The sequence below is a fragment of the Sphaerodactylus townsendi genome, linkage group LG01 (genome assembly GCF_021028975.2).
Source record: "Sphaerodactylus townsendi isolate TG3544 linkage group LG01, MPM_Stown_v2.3, whole genome shotgun sequence".
In the NCBI taxonomy this organism is placed as follows: domain Eukaryota; kingdom Metazoa; phylum Chordata; class Lepidosauria; order Squamata; family Sphaerodactylidae; genus Sphaerodactylus; species Sphaerodactylus townsendi.
Genome location: NC_059425.1, coordinates 13,674,170 through 13,692,249, shown reverse-complemented (window position 1 = coordinate 13,692,249; position 18,080 = coordinate 13,674,170). Strand labels below are relative to the sequence as shown.

General features: G+C 48.3%; 1 protein-coding gene across 2 annotated transcripts in view; it reads right to left on the bottom strand.

The window, feature by feature from the left end:
• Positions 1 to 1,884: 1,884 nt before the first annotated feature.
• Positions 1,885 to 18,080, bottom strand: part of BNIPL (BCL2 interacting protein like) — a 31,890-nt gene continuing 15,694 nt past the window's right edge. For both annotated transcript variants that reach the window (XM_048504455.1, XM_048504530.1), the window contains exons 4-10: positions 14,703 to 14,915; positions 13,404 to 13,583; positions 10,872 to 10,974; positions 8,671 to 8,802; positions 5,646 to 5,732; positions 4,201 to 4,299; positions 1,885 to 3,319 (exon numbers count right to left, since the gene is read on the bottom strand). In XM_048504455.1, the coding sequence (XP_048360412.1) occupies positions 3,277 to 3,319; positions 4,201 to 4,299; positions 5,646 to 5,732; positions 8,671 to 8,802; positions 10,872 to 10,974; positions 13,404 to 13,583; positions 14,703 to 14,915 (857 nt within the window). In that variant the 3' untranslated portion in view covers positions 1,885 to 3,276. The remainder of the gene's footprint in view (positions 3,320 to 4,200; positions 4,300 to 5,645; positions 5,733 to 8,670; positions 8,803 to 10,871; positions 10,975 to 13,403; positions 13,584 to 14,702; positions 14,916 to 18,080) is intronic.

The following is an 18,080-nucleotide window of genomic DNA, read 5'->3' as shown; positions in this document are numbered from 1 at the left end:
AGCTGGATCAGACCAGAGTCCATCTAGTCCAGCTCTCTGCTACTCGCAGTGGCCCACCAGGTGCCTTTGGGAGCTCACATGCAGGAGGTGAAAGCAATGGCCTTCTGCTGCTGCTGCTGCTCCCGAGCACCTGGACTGTTAAGGCATTTGCAATCTCAGATCAAGGAGGAACAAGATTGGTAGCCATAAATCGACTTCTCCTCCATAAATCTGTCCAAGCCCTTTTTAAAGCTATCCAGGTTAGTGGCCATCACCACCTCCTGTGGCAGCATATTCCAAACACCGTAATCACACTATGAAGAAGTGTTTCCTTCCTATTAGTCCTAATTCTTTTCCCCCAGCATTTTCACAATGAATGCCCCTGGTTCTAGACAGAGAAAGAGAGAAAAAATTCCTCTGCCTACATTTTCATCCATGCATACCTTTTATATAGACTTCAATCATATCCCTCAGACGCCTTCCAAACTAAGAGTCCCAAATGCTGCAGCCTTCCTTCCTCATAGGAAGGTGCTCCAGTCCCTCAATCATCCTCGCGGTTCTCTTCTCTGTACTTTTTCTATCTCTTCGGGATATCCTTTTTGGAGATGTGGCTACCAGAACTGAACACAGGACTCTTAGTGGGTCGCATCTTTCAATGCCTTTATATAAGGGCATGACAATCCTTGCAGTTTTATTATCAACTCCTTTCCATGGTCAGCAGTAGGTTTATTATCAACTCCTTTGATTATATTTTCATCCACTCTTCCTGCAGAGTGTTCAGGGTTGCACATATGCTGTCCCTCGGCTTACACTTACAACAACCGTGTGAGGTAGGTCACTCTAAGAATGATTGGTCCTAAGTCACCCGGCGAGTTTTACTGCAAGTTGGGATACGAACCTCTCTGGATCCAGTTGAATACTTCAAGTACTACACCGCACTGGCTCAGCAGAAATGCCAACACAGCCCCCAAAACAGCAAGTTATTTTAAAAATGTTTTAAGAAAGCATCAAACCTCATTTCAGGCGGGAAACTATGTTGGTCTGCAGTAAAAGAATAAGTCTTGAGTCCAGTAGCACAGTAAAACCAGCCCGATTTTCATAGTATAAGACTTCAGAGTCAAAACTTTGCTTATATAGTGAAAATCTTAGAATCATAGAATTGGAAGAGACCAGAAGGGCCATCCAGTCCAATCCCCTGCCATGCAGGAGCACACAATCACAGCACTCCTGACATATGATCACCCAGCCTCTGCTAAAAAACCTCCAGAGAAAGAGACTCCACCACTCTCCAAGGCAGTGAATTCCACTTACTGTCAGCAAATACTTCCTAAAGTTTAGGTGGAATCTCTTTTCCTGCATCTTGAACCCATTACAGTCCTCCTCCTAGTCTCTGGAGCAGCAGAAAACAAGCTTGCTCCCTCTTCAACATGGCATCCCTTCAAATATTTAAACATGGCTATCAGGTCACCCCCTTAACCTTCTCTTCTCCAGACTAAACATCCCGTTCCCTAAGTCTCTCTTCATAAGGCATGGATTCCAGACCTTTGGCCCTCTTCGCACCCGTTCCAGCTTGTCGATATCGTTCTTGAATTGTGGTGCCCCAGATTGGGCTTCCTTCCAGAATCAGATATAAAAGCAGTTTTCTCATGAGAAAGGCAAGATCCATTTGTGTCCGGTTAGTCTGCCTTGCATAAAGGCCAGCAACCAGCCACCTACTGCTGACCGTGGCTACACCCGGCCCTTCTTAGAGTGGCTAGACTTCTAGCAGATAGGGTGGTCAGCCTCCAGAGGATTATAGCCCATCATCCCCTGCCAGCATGATGCTGGCAGGGGATGATGGGAACTGTAGTCCATAACATCTGGAGGGCCGCAAGTTTGACACCTGTGCCCTAAGGCAAATTCTGTCATTTCATGTTCCTGGATGCATTTTACACAAAAACTTGCCTGACTGGCCGGATGGTGTCCCCCACAGGAACCAGATGGATGCCTCTAGAACCCCGTCACTCATTCTCTGATGACCCTCCCCTATGGCAATGACACATAGACGAAGAAGAAGAGTTTGGATTTTTACCTCTCTCTCCTGTAAGGAGACTCAAGGTGGCTGACAAGCTCCTTTCCCTTCTTCTCCCTAAAACAGGCACCTTGTGAGGTAGGTGAGGCTGAGAGAGTCCTGAGAGAACTGTGACAAGCCTCTGCCACTCAGGTGGAGGAGTGGGGAATCAAACCCGATTCTCCAGGTTATAATCCACCTGCTCTTCATCACTACACCACGCTGCGTCGCTTTTCATCCTCAGATTCTTGAAGTGGTGGCAGGGTTTTCCTCTTAGAACATAAGAACATAAGAACTAGCCTGCTGGATCAGACCAGAGTCCATCTAGTCCAGCACTCTGCTACTCGCAGTGGCCCACCAGGTGCCTTTGGGAGCTCACATGCAGGATGTGAAAGCAAACTTAAACTCAGTACTGGCTGGGATTGCTGGGACCCGATCCAGCACTCTCCGGGGCTGAGTCCCTGAGTTTCGCTGTTACTTCTCCCCTCCCTGTTTCAGCCGTCATTCCCCTGCATTCATTTTCTGCCATTTCCCATTTCTCACTTGCCTCCGGTCTGGTTTAGACTGAGCCGGTCTGCCTCGGGGCCTGAGCTGGGTCTGTTTCATTCTTCTGGTGGCAAATGTGTAAGATGATTCATTCCTTTGTCTATTATAACATTTATTTTCCTCCCAGCCAGCCCACTTAACAGCTCTTCTGGCAGCTAAGAGTTCCACAAACGACCATACATTTTTTTTCCACAGCAAAATCATCATCGTTTGCTCAGCTCAGTAAAATAACATCCACAGCCTCCTGGGCTTCCGCAAGCCCTTTGAAACAGGAAAAAAAACAGGCCGTCTTCTTGGAAGTTCCCTGACCGGCCTCATTCACTAGAGACGGAGCCATCGTGGGAAAGGCCCCGACCTCATCGCTGATCGCTTCCTCTCAGTTGGCCACAGCTGGAGTAAAGCTTCCTCCAAAGACCATAACACTCCCACAGTAAGGATAAAGAAGCGTGCCTCTGAGCATGAGCAGAGGGCTTTCAGTCTCCTGGTTATCCCTCCTCTGCTTTCCAAAACTGGACGCTCAGTGCAACCCTTCAGCCTGAGTTTCTTTTCTTTTCTTTTTAAGGCGACTATTTAAGTGGGAGAGCCTTTGCTTTCCCAAAAGGATTGGACATGTGAATAGGGCTTTTCAATCCATTAAAAAAATAAAAAAAGACTGACGTAACATAAAATATTAATGGCTTTCCATAGAAGTGCAGGCATCCTCATCCGTTGGTAGCTCCAGAAGTATTTCTGAGTTGATCCAGTCTGCAGGGAGCAAGTTAGGGAAAACAGGAAAAGGCTAAATTAAGAACCGTGCTGAGGGAAGAAGACGAATTTGGGTTTATGCCCTGCCTTTCTCTCCTGTAAGGAGACTCAAGATGGCTTGCAAACTCCTTTCCCTTCCTCTCCCCACAACAGGCACCTTGTGAGGTAGGTGGGGCTGCGAAAGTTCAGAGAGAACGATGACTAGCCCAAGGTCACCCATCAGGATTCGTATGGAGCAGTGGGAATCGAACCACCACGCTTAATCAGAGAGCCAGAGTGGTGAAGTGGTTAAGAGCAGGTGCACTCTAATCTGGAGAACCAGGTTTGATTTCCCCGCTCTGCCACTTGAGCTCTGGAGGCTTCTGGTGAACTAGATTAGCTTGTGCACTCCAACACACGCCAGCTGGTGAGCCTGTTAGTCTAGGAATCCCAGTCTAGATAAACAGGGTCCATAATTCCCATCAGCCTCTGTCAGCATGGCCAATTGGCCATGCTGGTAGGGGCTGATGGGAATTGTAGTTCCTGAACATCTGGAGAGCCGCAGGTTCCCTACCCCTGGGCTAGCCACAGTTCTTTGGAGCTCTCTCAGCCCCACCCACCTCACAGGGTGTTTGTTGTGGGGGGTGGGGAAGGGAAAGGAGATTGTAAGCCCCTTTGAGTCTCCTTACAGGAGAGAAAGGGGGGATATAAATCCAAACTCCTCCTGTTCTTCTTTTCTTAATCACTACACCATGCTGGTTCTCTTGCCCAACACCAAGTCATCTTTGGAGGGGTTCCCCAATTTTATGTCCCACCCCCATCCAGATGTTTCTGCTGGTAAGAAGGTTGGACCAGCCCTGCCTTCTCGGGACCCAGAGGGAGCAGATTTCAGCTGAACTCACTGGCGGACGCAGTCGGGGATGTGTGCTTGACCCAAGGGGATGATCTGGCCCAGCTCTTCCAGGCTGTTGACAAACTGGACCTTCTGGCTGAACTTGGAACTGGAAAAGCCCAAGAGGGCAGCGAGAGAAAAAGCAGAGTCAGTAAGATTGACAGCACCAGGTTGGGAAATTCCTAGAGATTTTGGGGGTGGAACCAGAGGAGGGTGGGTTTTTGGGTGGGGATCCAGTGCCCTAGTCCATCCTCCAAAGTGGCCATTTTCCTTTGCATACTGGTTACAGTTGTAATCACAGGAGATAAGAACATAAGAACATAAGAACTAACCTGCTGGATCAGACCAGAGTCCATCTAGTCCAGCTCTCTGCTACTCGCAGTGGCCCACCAGGTGCCTTTGGGAGCTCACTTGCAGGACGTGAAAGCAATGGCCTTCTGCGGCTGTTGCTCCTGAGCACCTGGTCTGCTAAGGCATTTGCAACCTCAGATCAAAGAGGATCAAGATTGGTAGCCACAGATCGACTTCTCGTCCATATACAAATCTGTCCAAGCCCCTTTTAAAGCTATTCAGGGTTAGTGGCCCATCACCACCACCTCCTGTGGCAGCATATTCCAAACACCAATCACACGTTGCGTGGAAGAAGTGTTTTCCTTTTATTAGTCCTGCAATTCTTCCCCAGCATTTTTCAAGCAACTAATGCCCCCTGGTTCTAGTATTGTGAGAAAGAGAGAAAAATTTCTCTCTGTCCACATTTTCTACCCCATGCATAATTTTATAGACTTCAGTCATATGCCCCCTCAGACGTCTCCTCTCCAAACTAAAGAGTCCCAAACGCTGCAGCCTCTCCTCATAAGGAAGGTGCTCCAGTCCCTCAATCATCCTCGTTGCCCTTCTCTGCACTTTTTCTATCTCTTCGATATCCTTTTTGAGATGTGGCGACCAGAACTGAACACAGATCTTCAGCAACTGTAACCAGAGGCGGAGCTACCAGGAAACGGGGGGTGCGTGTTGCATCGGGCGCATGCCTGGGGGGAATAGCCCACCTCCCACTCACCCCCAGCACCCCCCCCCCCCACATTTACCTTAGTGAAACAGTGCAGGCTGGAGAAGCAGTCTGTTCTCTTCAGGCTGAAAATGGCCTCGTGGGAACTACACTTCCCAGGAGACCTTGCGAGACCCAGGGTCTCCTGGGAAGTGTAGTTCCCACCAGGCCGTTTTCAGCCCGAAGGGAACAGGCCACTTCTCCCAGCTGAACTAAGGTAAGGGGGAGAGTCAGGGGGGCAGGGCGCCGTGGGGTGGGGGCGGAAAACACAGAGCTACGCTTCTGACTATAACACTTGCTGATAAATATCAAGGCACAGTGTTTGGCATCCCATAATTATACGCCTTTCCTCCTGCCCCAACCCCGGAGGCACTGGGAGTGCAAATGAAGTAAACATATAACACAAATACCTGATGAATGGTCTGAGCACAGCCATCAGCGCTTTGACATACCAGGTGGCATGTACCAGAATCAAAGCTTTCAAGTTCTTCCGGAGTCTGCCAGAAAGATATAAAGGCACCGTTAACTTGCGGAACTCCCTGCCACAGGGTTTTTTTGTGCACAAGGATCTAGTCGGTGACCTCAGGTTAATTGAAAACTAAAATGACTTGGTTTGAGCAAGCCGGTGGAAACAATGCTCGTTTCAGAGACAAAAATGGAATGAATGTTTAAAGTTCCTCTGAAGATCTACCAGATCCTCTGAAGATGCCAGCCACAGATGCAGGCGAAACGTCAGGAGAGAATGCTGCTAGAACACGGCCATACAGCCCGGAAACCACACAGCGCCCCTATGTTTAAAATTCTTTTAAAATAAGTAAACGAAAACAGTGTAGCTGTAAAGCAAACAAAATAACGCAACTCAAAGCATATGTATATATAAATATACTTATGTATGTTTGAATATCTGATTTTAGTTATTCTTATTATTTCTTATTAAGGTTCTGAAGATATTTATCCCTGTCTGTGGCAAGCTTATTTATTCATATTTCCATCTACTTATACTGATTTGTATATTTCAAGTCTTAGTGGATCACTTGCTGTGGGGGTTTTGCAGGTGTCTGTCACAATTCAATTATAAAAGGGTTAACTGTTTGTTAAAAAGTTGCTGAAGTCACCGTTTGTGATCTGATCTATCGATTAGCTATTGGCCAGTGAGACAGCCATTGCTTACATGTTAGTGAGCACGTGTTACATCTTAGTGACAGAATTAGGGAGCTGGGGATGTTTAGTTTGGTGAAGAGAAGGTGAAGAGGTGACATGATAGTCCTGTTTAGATATCTGAAGGGATGTCACGTTGGTGAGGGAGCAAGCTTGTTTTCTGCTGCTCCAGAGACAAGGACCAGGAGTCATGGGTTCAAGGTGAAGGAAAAGAGATTCCACCTAAACGTCAGGAAACACTTCCAGACAGTAAGGGCTGTTCGACGGTGGAATGCACTATCTCGGAGTGTGGTGGAGTCTCCTCCTTTGGAGGTTTCAAAACAGAGCCTGGATGGCCGTCTGTCAGGAGTGCTTTGATTGTGTGTTCCTGCACTGCAGGGGGTTGGACTTGAAGGCCCTGGGGGTCTCTTCCAGCTCTATGGTTCTATGTACATCTGAAGTTATATAGTTTGGGTCACATGCCAAAGGGTCTAAAATCCAGCTGATGTCAACTGTCTGAGACATGGGCAATATTTCAGTGAGCAATCAGCCCTACTTTGAAATGCCAGACAGCACTTAGCGCATTCCCGGCTTTAGGCAGCAACTTGTTGTCCTGACCTGGAAGGCGCCGGCTAGCCTGTTCTGGTGAGAGCTCAGCAGCTAAGCAGGGTCGATAATGGCTTGCACTTGGATGGCAGACCACCGCAAGCAACTCCCCTTTGGGTGCGTTTCAGGACCCTGCACCTGGCAAGTTGTCCAGAAAATAAACCTTCACTGCTCTTTTCTAAACAATACAGCATTAATTGCACGTGGTTAAGAGTGGAGGACTTTAATCTGGAGAACCGGGTTTGATTCCCCACTCCTGCACGCGAGCTGCAGATTCTTATCTGGTGAACTGGTTTGGTTTCTCCATTACTCTATCACATAGGTGTCAGACTCGAGGCCCTCCAGATGTCATGGACTACAGTTCCATCATCCCCTGCCAGCATCATGCTGGCAGGGGATGATGGGAACTGTAGTTCATAACATCTGGAGGGCCGCGAGTTTGGCACCTGTGCTCTATCATATCCTTTTTCTTCCTTTTGCTACGGACAAAACAAAACAAAAGAAAAAAAATTTAAATTGTTTTTATTGTTTTTAACCTCTCTGGCAAGCCTGAGCTCATTCTGAGCTTTAGCTTTTCTGACTTTCTCCCTACAAGTCCTGGCTTTTTGTTTGAATTCCACTTTGGTCGTGTCCCCCTTTTCCCATTTCTTGTACATGTCCCTTTTAAATCTCAGCTCAGTTAAAAGGTCTTTTAGACATCCATCCTTAGACATCCTTAGACATCCATCCTTAAACACCTTAGACATTTTCTTAGACACCTCCCATTTTTCCTCCTTACTGGAGCTGTTTGAAATTGTGCCTTCGAGATCTCGCTTTTAAGAAACTCCCATCCATCCTGCACTCCCTTCTCTTTTAGCATTTTTAACCATGGGATCATACCCAGTAGTTTCCTATGTTCACTGAAATGAACATTCTTAAAGTCTAGACCAGGGGTCTGCAACCTGCAGCTCTCCAGATGTTCATAGACTACAAATCCCATCAGCCCCTGCCAGCATGGCCAATTTGCAGTCCATGAACATCTGGAGATCCGCAGGTTGCATACCCCTGGTCTAGAATCTGTGTCTGACTATGGTTGGCATCCCCTTCTCACTGTATAACAAACTCCAGGAGAACAGGGTCACTCCCACCTAAGGATCCTACCACTTCTACCCCATTAACCAGGTCATCAGGACTGGTTCTGTGCTTCATTTTCTGTCTCTCCATTTTTTCCTACTCATTTTATCCTAATCATGAAGTTGAGAGTCCGTGACTGGCCCAAAGTCTCCCAGCAAACTTTCATGGTGGAGTGGGGATTCGAACCTATGTCTCCCAGATATACCCCGATATTCTAACCACTATATGATGCGCAGAGGCATATCAGGGGGAGGGGGAAATGGCGCCCGGAGTCAATCCCTACTCCAAGTGCTCCCCTCCCGTGCTCAGGAGCGTGGCTCGGGGGTTGAGCCCCTCCCTGAGCTGGCCGGCAGGGAGGTGGGGGAGGGGCTCAGTGGCGTGCAGCTGGGGCGCATGCCTTTTGGTCACAGTCACAGGGGTGCCTTGTGTCCCCCCCCCCCACGTGACCAAAAGGCATGTGCCCGGCGACATGGGTAACTGTACGCCTCTGATGACGCTGGCTGTCCAGTGGAGAACCCCCAACTTGGTTGAGTGCCTCCATTTTCTTTTAACTCTCTCTCTCTCTCTCGCCCTTCTTACCTCCTGTCAATGGTCTGGTAACACTGTCGGATCCACGCAAAGGGAGGGATCTGGCTGCGAGAAGTGCCCCCGTTCAGACACACCAATGTGTAGTTTTCGGCCACCATCAATTCCAGGGTACTGCTGATGTAGCTGGCGGGAGAGAGGGAGGGAGACACACAGCAGGTGAATCAAGGGTTTCTGTGGCGGAACGGGCTGACTTTGCCCTATTCCACTCTCTGCACTCTCCCAGGGATTGCCAACTTTTCCTGGGGAGGGCTAGCTTTCTCTCTGGGTAAACCGCTGCCACCACCTGACCATTTGAGGAACTTCAACCGCTGGGGAAGGTCAGGACTCCCCAACTTCCTTTCCAACCATGAGGCCTAGCCTCAGTTTCCCCTGGTTCCCCTCTCCTGGGTTCCACAGGGCAGATTGGAAGTCCCAGAGGAAAAGATGTTTGCCAGCCGCCAGCCTTCCTCCCCTTTCCTATTTAGATAGCGCATCCAAAACGGTGGGGCATTCGTGGTACAGAAAACTGTTCCCCATATCTGAGGTTTAAAAAGTATTTATTAAAAATAAAATGGTCGCAAGTATATTTTGGCACTGACCCAGATTGCATCCACCGCTTTATATGTGCTCAAAAATGTGCATCAAACAATAAAGTGCATATATACAACAGAACGAGTGCAACAATGATGCTATACAACAACCTTATACGTATTCAATATCTTCAAGAACAAAGTTTATAACTATAACAAGTTTTAGCTGTAGGAATCAGCGTTCGTACGCAGTATTGCCCGTTCCTTATTTGCTTTCAACGTGACGAAACAATGTCCTCTTGTATTGAGTCAATCTACGGAGTATCAGAGAATCAAACGAATCCGTCTGTGCGGAATATGAACGGAATGTGCTTATTCTAGCCGTTTTCAAGCAGTCTTCATCAGATCAGATTCTCATTCTAGCAGCCATAATTGGGGGCTGTGCAATATTAACATTTCATATTAGCTTCAACCTTGCATCTGTTGATTCATTGATACTGACCCAGATTGAGCAAAGGTTTCCAAAGCAAAGGAGATCTAAACGCAAATCCTCTGTCCCTCTCTCTAAACACACCCTAGCAGTTGTTGAAAATAGGGAAGGCCCTTAAAGCTTAGAAGGCTGCAATTCTCCAAGAGTTCCCCTTGCCTGGCAGGCTGAGTGAGCTCCCTGGATGAGCACATGGTTCAAAAACGACTGCTCTCTGCACAGCCCCGAAAAGAGGTCTGCTCCCTTCAGTGACCCAGCAGAAAGAGAAAGGGAAGAGACCGCACCTCTCTGCTCCAAGTACTTTTATCAGTTCCCTGGCCCCACCCTCTTTTGACCTGGTCAGGCTGGGTCAAGATATCTTTTCCCCCTAGGTCAGGTAGCTCTTCCTGATGTCCCTCTGGCAACTTTTAAGTCTTCCAAATCTATGATACCTGATTGGAGAAGAGGAGAAGGGGGGGAGGGGAGGAGCCCATTTCTCCACATTTTCAAATGGCTGAGCCCCTTTGCAGGATAGACGGAGGCCCGGAGGACTGGTACCCTTATCGGCAAGCAAAAAATGAAGATGCTACTAAACAATCACCACTATCTTCAAGAGTGCAATGTCAACGTTAGCCCAAATAAACTCAAAAATACACACGTTGCACTCTGGCTGTGTCCAATCTTATATATTGATCTTACACATAATTAAACAACTTAACACTTCTATTTGTATTTACATTTCCTTATTTCTCTGACAAAGTTCTTAAAGATACAGCGTAAGTCTTCCAACTCTTAAAACTAAACCTAAATAATCACTTAGTCCATTCAATTCTTTGGTCAGAAACAAAGCTTCAGTTCCATATAGTCCATATTCCAATTCTGTAGGTTCTACATAAAAACGTCTCGCGCGTATAGAACGTTTTTCGTGCGTCTTCCTCGGTATATCAGTAAGTTCAATCAACATCCAACAGTTCTTTAAGGCTTCTAATGGGTATATTGGCTCTCTGTTAAGAGTTGCCCGCTCCCATCTCTGCCTTCCATTTGTCTTTCGCTGACTCATAGACCAAGCTACATTTAAGACAGCACTAAACAATACATCTCGTAGGAAGTGGCTCTCCATGGGAATAAAAGGGGTACCAGTGGAAGAGAACCAGCCCAGCCTCTCATGCTCCAAGTTCATGCCACCAAAAGTGTCCCGAACGTGGCATGATGCTCACCTGAAGAGGTTCTCCATGACATATGGGTAATTGGGGACGGAGCTCTCCGGTAAGTAGCAAGCGGCAAACAGAATGATGGCATGCAGGCCTTCCCCATGGTAACCTGGGGGAGAAAAGTTGGGGACACACGTCAAGTTTGCCTTCTGTTTGAGTCAAGGTCAGTATTGTCTGCTCAGGCCGGCAGCTGCAGTCCAGGGTCTCAGAGAGAGGCCTTTCACCTCACTTACTGCCTGGTCATTTAAACTGGAGATGCTGCCGGGGATTGAACTCAGGACCTTCTGCGTGCCAAGCAGATGCTCAACCACCCAGCCCCTCCCTGGGTCAATGTGGCTCTTTGGCTTAGCACAGTGGTTCTCAACCTTCCTAATGCCGTGACCCTTTAATACAGTTCCTCATGTTGTGGTGACCCCCAACCCTAACATTGATCCATTTTACAGATGGAGAACACTGATGCAGAGAGCTTTAGGTGACCTTTGTGAAAGGGTCGTTCGACCCCCAAAGGGGTCCTGACCCACAGGTTGAGAACCACTGTCCTATAGGAACAATTAGGGTTAGGGTTAAGGGTGGCAGGGGCCCCAGCATCTGGTTTTTCCCCACATCTCGTATGGGAAGAATTAGGGTTAGGGTTAAGGGAGGGAGGGGGCCCAGTCTCTGGATTTTCCCCACATACCCTATGGGAAGAATTAGGGTTGGGGTTAAGGGAGGGAGGGGCCCCAGCATCTACTTTCCCCCCACATACCCTGTGGCAGTGGTTCTCAACCTTCCTAATGCCACGACCCTTTAGTACAGTTCCTCATATTGTGGTGACCACCAACCCTAACATTTACCCATTTTACAGATGGAGAACACTGATGCAGAGAGTCTTAGGTGACCTTTGTGAAAGGGTTGTTGGACCCCCAAAAGTGTCCCGACCCCCAGGTTTAGAACCACTGGCTTAGCAGGAACCACTGCCCTGGAGTGGTCAGGAACAAGGCAAGTGCTAGTAGAGCTGCTTGACTTGGGACACAGGTTGTGACCCCCTCCCTTGGCCAGACCTGTGCCAGAAAATCGTCTCGGCTGAGCCACCAAGATTTTCGGAAGTCAGTTGCACCCAGTGGAAAATTCCCCCTTCTGTAAAAGACGACCACTCTCTGATCTCCTTGGCATCAAGTTTATTTGAAAAGATTCATATGCTGCCTTCGTCTACCCTGGGACTTCCCCAGCAAGTGGAATTTTAACCTTCTTGCATCTTTGTGGTGAGTGAAGCTTTCCTGTGGGAATTTCTTCTTGGGCTAGTCACAGTCCTCTATAAGAGCTCTCTCAGCCCCACCTACCACTCCAGGTGTCTGTGGTGGCGAGAGGAAGGGAAAGGAGCTTGTATGCCACCTTGAGTCTCCTACAGGAGAGAAAGGTGGGGGTATAAATCCAAACTCGTCGTCGTCGTCGTCGTCGTCGTCGTCGTCGTCGTCTTCTTCTTCTTCTTCTTCTTCTTCTTCTTCTTCTTCTTCTTCTTCTTCTTCTTCTTCTTCTTCTTCTTCTTCTTCTTCTTCTTCTTCTTCTTCTTCTTCTTTCTTCTTCTTCTTTCTTCTTCTTCTTCTTCTTCACGGAGCATACCTACCTAAAACGCCCCCGCCCCCCACACACACACAGCTGCGTCCTGCCCCTGCTGGGCGGGGCACACTTGAAAGCCAACAAGTGGGGCTCATCCCGATTTGCAACCTCCATGTGGAGATTGCAGACAGGGCTTGCTGGCCTTCAACTGCATTCCCAAATGGAACGCTGCCAACTGGGGGGCAGTTGGGGGGTGGGGGTGGCACATAGTGTGGCACATGGAGCTTGAGACCCCCCCTTCCCCCTAGATATGATTCTGCTTCTCCTCCTCCTCCTCCTCCTCCACTGTATCCCAGGAACAGACCTGACTCAAGACCAGAAGCATCTTAGAGACGAGCCAGATTTTAGGAGCACGAGTTTTTCAGAGCTGCTTTCAGGAGCTTTGGTTCTGAAATGCTCCTGCCCCCAAAATCTGGTTGGATTCTAAGGTGTGTCTGGACTTCAGTCTGGCCATTCTACTAGAGATCAACACAGATACTGGTTGTGGTGGGTTTTTCCGGGTTGTTTGGCCGTGGTTTGGTAGATCTTGTTCCCAACGTTTCGCCTGCATCTGTGGCTGGCATCTTCAGAGGTGTATCACAGAGAAAAGTCTGTTTCACACTGTGTCTAGTGAGAAGGGAAAGTTTAGTGGGGTATATTGTCTGTGTCCCAGGGTGGGGAACCAATCAGTAAGTGTTTGGGTGGTACTTGCTATGCAAAGGTGTGGTTGAGTGCATTGTATTATGGGTGGGGTAATCAGTCCGTTTTTAAGTACTGGGAGCCAAGCAGATGCAGGAGAAACGTTAGGAACAAGATCCACCAGACCACGGCCACACAGCCCGGAAAACCCACCACAACCAGTTGCATCCGGCCATGAAAGCCTTTGACAATACACTGAACACAGATACTCTTTGAAAGCATGATCCCAAAATCAAAGACCACCAACAAAGACTCTGCCAGTACCTCCATGGGAGATGACCTTCTTGTAGGGCCCGATGGCACCCAAGTCCACTTTCTCTTCCCTCTCGTCCAACCGGAAGATCCGCCACATCCGCCCGTCCTGGCTCTGGAAGTCCACCACTCGGTCGGAGCAAAATTTCTCAGACAGGCTGCTGTCCAGCCGCTGGGCCCTGGGGAGGTCATCTGAGAATGAGAAATCATAGAGTTGTAAAATCATGGAAGAAACCATCAAGCTCATCTAGTCCACCTCATTCTTGGATTGAGACCCCCATTTCACCAAGGAAAGGGCAAAGAATCATCTCTTTCTGATAATGTTCCTAAACTTCCAATATTAGGTCAATGAATGGCTACAGGCATCTTTCTTGCAGCAATAGAAGAAGAAGAGTTTGGATTTATACCCCACATTTCTCTCCTGTAAGGAGACTCAAAGGGGCTTACAAGCTCTTTTCCCTTCCTCTCCCCACAACAGACACCTTGGGAGGTAGGTGGGGCTGAGAGAGTTTCGAGAGGACTGTGACTAGCCCCAGGTCACCCAGCAGGATCATAGGAGTGCAGAAACACATCTGGTTCACCAGATAAGCCTCTGGCACTTAGGTGGAGGAGTGGGGAATCAAACCCAGTTTGTTGTATCAACAACAACAACAACAACCTTTATTTGGCATTTAAAATAGGTTCTAGAGAGCATTGCCAGACATTTTTGAAATACAAATCAAGAGTACATTCCAAGTACAGACAGGAAGACTATGTATACATTACTTAGTATACATTACTTAGAAAGTTCTGTCACTTGTAAAAGAAATTTTGCTACTTTTTCCAAGAGCATGACATCTGTGTTTTTTAACAGAAGCTCTTCAACAGAACAGTCAAGAGTCACTTTCAGATTTGTCTAGGGCCAGCCTGGGAGAGAAATTCCTAATGACTATGTAGCCTGAATGTCATGTTTTGGGGCGACTTTCTTTTAGGTTCACCAGCCATTTTATGGTAGCCATTTTGTGGTTGTGCCCACCATGATGTGTGACAAATCCAAAGCTGTCCGTGGACTCAAAAAAAAAGGTTCGAGAAGATCAGACTGCTCAGGCATTGTGGGAGGCTTCTGGTACTCCCCACCTGTGTATCCAGGAACCCAACTTCCTTTTGGAGGGTGGCGTTCTCTGTCAGATGAGGTGTGAGAATGAAAACCAGATTTCCTCCTCGAAGCAGCTACCCTTGCGAACAAATGTTTTCATCAGCACCCCACACCCCAACAGGTACTCGATCCCACAGCGGGTACCCCTCCGGACGGGTTTTTCCTTGGACCCTCACCTTCCCACTCGTACTCATGCCCGTTCTCAGAGCCCTCCTGCAGCTCACTGTCAGATGGTGTTTCGAGATCGTCCACGTTGATGTCCAGGCTGCCATCCGGGGTGTGTGACGGGAACTCGCTGGACTTCGACAAGTCCTCGCTGAGATCCGGGGCGGGCAGGCGTTTCTTCATTCGCCGGCGGCCACACAGCTCCAGAGTACTGGGGGCAACAGCTGTGGAAAAGACAGAGGTGGGGGAAGACATAAGAACATAAGAACGAGCCTGCTGGATCAGACCAGAGTCCATCTAGTCCAGCTCTCTGCTACTCACAGTGGCCCTACCGAAAAGTTTCGGAGCTCACATGGTGGAGGCAGCAATGGCCTTCTGCTGCTGCTAAAAGCTGCTTCTGAGCACCTGGTCTGCTAAGGCATTTGGAACCCCAGATCAAGGAGGATCAAGATTGGTAGCCATAGATCGACTTCTCCTCCATAAATCTGTCCAAGCCCTTTTTAAAGCTATCCAGGTTAGTTGCCATCACCACCTCCTGTGGCAACATATTCCAAACACCAATCACACGTTGCGTGAAGAAGTGTTTCCTTCTATTAGTCCTAATTTTTCCCCCCAGCATTTTCAATGGATGCCCCCTGGTTCTAGTATTGTGAGAAAGAGAGAAAAATGTCTCTCTGTCAACATTTTCTACCCCATGCATAATTTTGTAGACTTCAATCATATCCCCCCTCAGACGTCTCCTCTCCAAACTAAAGAGTCCTAAATGCTGCAGCCTCTCCTCATGGGGAAGGTGCTCCAGTCCCTCAGTCATCCTTGTTGCCCTTCTCTGCACTTTTTCTATCTCCTCAATATCCTTTTTGAGATGTGGCGACCACAACTGAACACAGTACTCCAAGTGCGGTCGCACCACTGCTTTATATAAGGGCATGACAATCTTTGCAGTTTTATTATCAATTCCTTTCCTAATTATCCCCAGCATAGAGTTTGCCTTTTTCACAGCTGCCATGCATTGAGTTGACATTCCCATGGAACTATCAACTAAGACGCCCAAATCCCTTACCTGGTCTGTGACTGATAGCACTGACCCCTGTAGCGTGTATGTGAAGTTTGGATTTTTTGCCCCTATGTGCATCACTTTACATTTTGCTACATTGAACTGCATTTGCCATTTCTGAGCCCACCCATCTAATTTATCAAGTGGTGGGATCCAAAAATTTTAATAACAGGTTCTGATGGTGAAGTTTGGATTTTTTGCCCCTATGTGCAATCAATAAACGCTACTGATCAACAATACAGAGTCCGTTTATTGCTTCAAGGGTCGAGATCTAACACCAACCCTGCTTAGCTTCTGGGACCTGACCAGGTTAGGACAGCTGGGGTCATCCAGTTCAGGGCTCATTTAATTAAGTAGCGAGCAGATCATTAATTCCGCTAGAAATTATAAATAATAACCACTGTATTTTTAAAAGCCCCCCCAATAATTTAATGCCTCTTAAATCTGTGTTAATTAGATTATATCATACATGCTGATTTTTGCACAGCCTGATTGGAGATGTCATTCCATCCCCATGAATAATTTAAATCACCTGCCCAAATTATTCACCACTGGGATCCACTCTGTTTCATCTCCTGTACCATTGCAAAAGCCCTCACCAGCAGGCAGAGGTGGGATCCAGTAGGTTCTCACAGGTTCCCGAGAGTAGGTTGCTAGTTATTTGTGTGTGCCGAGAGGGGGGTTACTAATTGGTGATTTTGCCACGTGATTTTTGCCTTAGTTATGCCCCTCCTCTCAGCAGTAGCGCGCAGAACTTGAAGCAGTCTAGCAGGAGTTGCACCGGCATGCGTGGCAGCCTGCGCCTGCATGCATTCGTTTCCCGCCCAAGGACCTGCGTCCTTGCCACAGCCCCACCCAGGAATGCCCCGGCCCCAGAATGCCCGGCCACGCCCCTGTCGTGCTCCGCCCAGCCCCATTGGCGCTACGCCACTGTTTGAATCCCACCACCATGGGAACCTGTTACTAACATTTTTGGATCCCACCACTGCCAGCAGGGGCGTACTGCCAAGGGGGACATATGGGGCCAAATGCCCCTGTGCTGCGGCCATTTAGTCATGTGGAGCCCGCCCCCGGAAAATTGCCTTCCACACCCCTCTACCTTTTCCCCGGGTCCATACACTGACTTCAAGACCTGGTGCAAAAAAAGTTGTTTGGTTGTGGTGAGGGAGGGCGGCCGCCCATATGGTGTGTGTGTGTGTGTGTGTGTAAAACTCAGATTTTGCACTGGGCTACATTTTCCCTAGATACGCCTCTGCCCGCCAGAGAAGGAAACAAGAACGCCACCCCCCCACACCTGGTGCATGGCTGTTGGGCCAGTAATAACACCCTGTGTCAGGAGCTCCAGATCTTAATCATGCCTTACGCTGGCATTTGGTGTTCTGTGAGCACTCTGGCATGCCGCTCTGTGCATGGAACTCCAGGAATGGTCTACGTCTCTGACATCCTGTATCCTACATCACCAGTAAACAAGCTGCCTCCAAGACGTGTACACACAGGAAACAAAAGAGGCACCGTTCTGGTATTTAGAGATAATCTGCCTCTATACGCTGAGGTTCTGTTGAGCTACCTTGCAAAGTAGATAGGAGTCTCAGCCTCTAGAAATCTTCAGGTTTGTGACCCAAAAATGGGCTCTTACTAGCTGGTTGTGTGCCTTGTCTTCTGGAAGATCCAGGCCCCATTTCTCAGAAGAAGAAGAAGAAGAAGAAGAAGAAGAAGAAGAAGAAGAAGAAGAAGAAGAAGAAGAAGAAGAAGAAGAAGAAGAAGAAGAAGAAGAAGAAGAAGAAGAAGAAGAAGAAGAAGAAGAGCAGGAGCAGGAGCAGGAGCAGGAGCAGGAGTTTGGATTTATACCCCACCTTTCTCTTCTGTAAGGAGGCTCAAGGTGGCTTACAAGCTCTTTTCCCTTCCTCTCCCCACAACAGACACCTTGTGAGGTAGGCGGGGCCGAGAAAGGAGGAGGAATTTGGATTTATGCCCCCCTTTCTCTCCTATAAGGAGGCTCAAAGGGGCTTACAATCTCCTTTCCCTTCCCCACCCACAACAAACACCCCGTGAGGTGGGTGGGGCTGAGAGAGCTCCGAAAAGCTGTGACTAGCCCAAGGTCACCCAGCAGGCATGTGTTGGAGTGCACAGGCTAACCTGATTCCCTAGATAAGTCTCCACAGCTCAAGTGGCAGAGCGGGGGATCAAACCTGGTTCTCCAGATTAGAGTGCACTCCTCTTAACCACTACGCAACTGCTGGAGCCAAATTCCATCTTGAAGCGATCCAAAGTGGGCCAAGATCCAGACACAACCTTCTCTTCGCCTCTGAAGGGTTCTTAAGGCCGCCTTGAGCAG